Source organism: Bos grunniens, chromosome 5 (assembly GCF_055505025.1).
Source record: "Bos grunniens cultivar Pamir isolate PY7600 chromosome 5, Bosgru_T2T1.0, whole genome shotgun sequence".
In the NCBI taxonomy this organism is placed as follows: Eukaryota; Metazoa; Chordata; class Mammalia; order Artiodactyla; family Bovidae; genus Bos; species Bos grunniens.
Genome location: NC_141169.1, coordinates 59,069,192 through 59,070,840, shown reverse-complemented (window position 1 = coordinate 59,070,840; position 1,649 = coordinate 59,069,192). Strand labels below are relative to the sequence as shown.

Sequence of the window (1,649 nt, the reverse complement as noted above, 5' to 3'; positions counted from 1 at the left end):
ACTCTTGAATATTACAAGACATCTTTGCTCCTACAAAATGACATACCCACCACAGTCAAAAGTAGTCCTTTACAAAATGAATATTTAAATTGTAAATATTTTAAATAATGATAAATAAGGAAAAACTTGAATATGGTACCTTCCATACTGCTAAAATAATCCTAAATGAAGCATTTCAATGTTAACAGCATATTTAACAGAACTCAGCAGTCAGCAATGAGAAACAGTACGGTAACAACATTCATTCTGCTGGGACTGACAGATGACCCTCAACTGCAGATTTTGCTTCTTATCTTTCTCTTTCTCACCTACATGCTAAGCATAACTGGGAATCTGACCATCATCTTCCTCATCTTCCTGGATTCCCACCTTAAGACAGCCATGTATTATTTCCTACAAAATTTCTCCTTTTTGGAGATCTCATTCACATCAGCTTGTATTCCCAGATACCTGTATAACATTGTGACAGGTGACAAGGTCATTACCTACAATGCCTGTGCCAGCCAAGTATTTTTTACTGACCTCTTTGGTGTAACTGAATTTTTTCTCCTAGCTGCTATGTCCTATGATCGCTATGTGGCCATCTGCAAACCCCTGCATTATGTGACCATCATGAGTAGCATGGTCTGCAGAAGACTTGTCTTTTGTTGTTGGGTAGCTGGTCTGTTTATTATAATCCCCCCACTTAGCCTAGGCCTAGAATTGGAATTTTGTGATTCTAATACCATTGATCATTTTATCTGTGATGCATCTCCCCTCCTGAAAATTTCGTGTTCAAATACTTGGTACATGGAACAGACTGTTATCATCTGTGCTGTGCTGACCCTCCTTATGACACTGACGTGTGTAGTTCTGTCTTACATTTATATCATCAAGACAATTTTAGAATTCCCTTCTGCCCAGCAAAAGAAAAAGGCCTTTTCTACTTGCTCTTCCCACATAATTGTGGTTTCAATCACCTATGGTAGCTGCATCTTCATCTACATCAAACCTTCAGCAAAGGACTCAGTGGCCATTAACAAAGGTGTGACCATGCTCACTACTTCCATCGCTCCAGTGCTGAACCCTTTCATTTACACACTGAGAAACAAGCAAGTCAAACAAGCCTTCAATAATTCAATCAAAAGAATCACAATACTTTCCCCAAAAAATAAGAGAATGTAAAGCCAAATAAACACATACTGAACTACCAAGTTTTGCCATCAGGTTAATTTACTCAAAACACTCTCATTCATCTTGATCTAGTGACAACTTCTTCAGAAACATCATTTAAGAACCTTCCATAACCCAGCATGCTAATAATTTTTTTTTTCCGATTCAAAAATACTTTTATTTTGGTTGCCACTGTTCTTATCTGCATTAACTCTTTTTTTTTCCTAATTTTATTTTATTTTTAAACTTTACATAATTGTATTAGTTTTGCCAAATATCAAAATGAATCCGCCACAGGTATACATGTGTTCCCCATCCTGAACCCTCCTCCCTCCTCCCTCCCCATACCATCCCTCTGGGTGGTCCCAGTGCACTAGCCCCAAGCATCCAGTATCGTGCATCGAACCTGGACTGGCAACTTGTTTCTTACATGATATTTTACATGTTTCAATGCCATTCTCCCAAATCTTCCCACCCTCTCCCTCTCCCACAGAGTC

At 38.5% G+C, this 1,649-nt stretch overlaps 1 protein-coding gene across 1 annotated transcript; it reads left to right on the top strand.

Annotated features, from left to right (window-relative positions):
• The first annotated feature begins 216 nt into the window (after positions 1-216).
• Positions 217-1,164, top strand: LOC147372120 (olfactory receptor 6C2-like). The gene has a single exon (XM_086403600.1). It carries the CDS (start codon positions 217-219, stop codon positions 1,162-1,164), a length of 948 nt encoding a protein of 315 aa, XP_086259726.1.
• Positions 1,165-1,649: the final 485 nt, after the last annotated feature.

Excerpts from the sequence above, each read along its gene's own strand:
- LOC147372120 (XM_086403600.1), top strand. The coding sequence starts at position 217 with ATGAGAAACAGTACGGTAACAACATTCATTCTGCTGGGACTGACAGAT.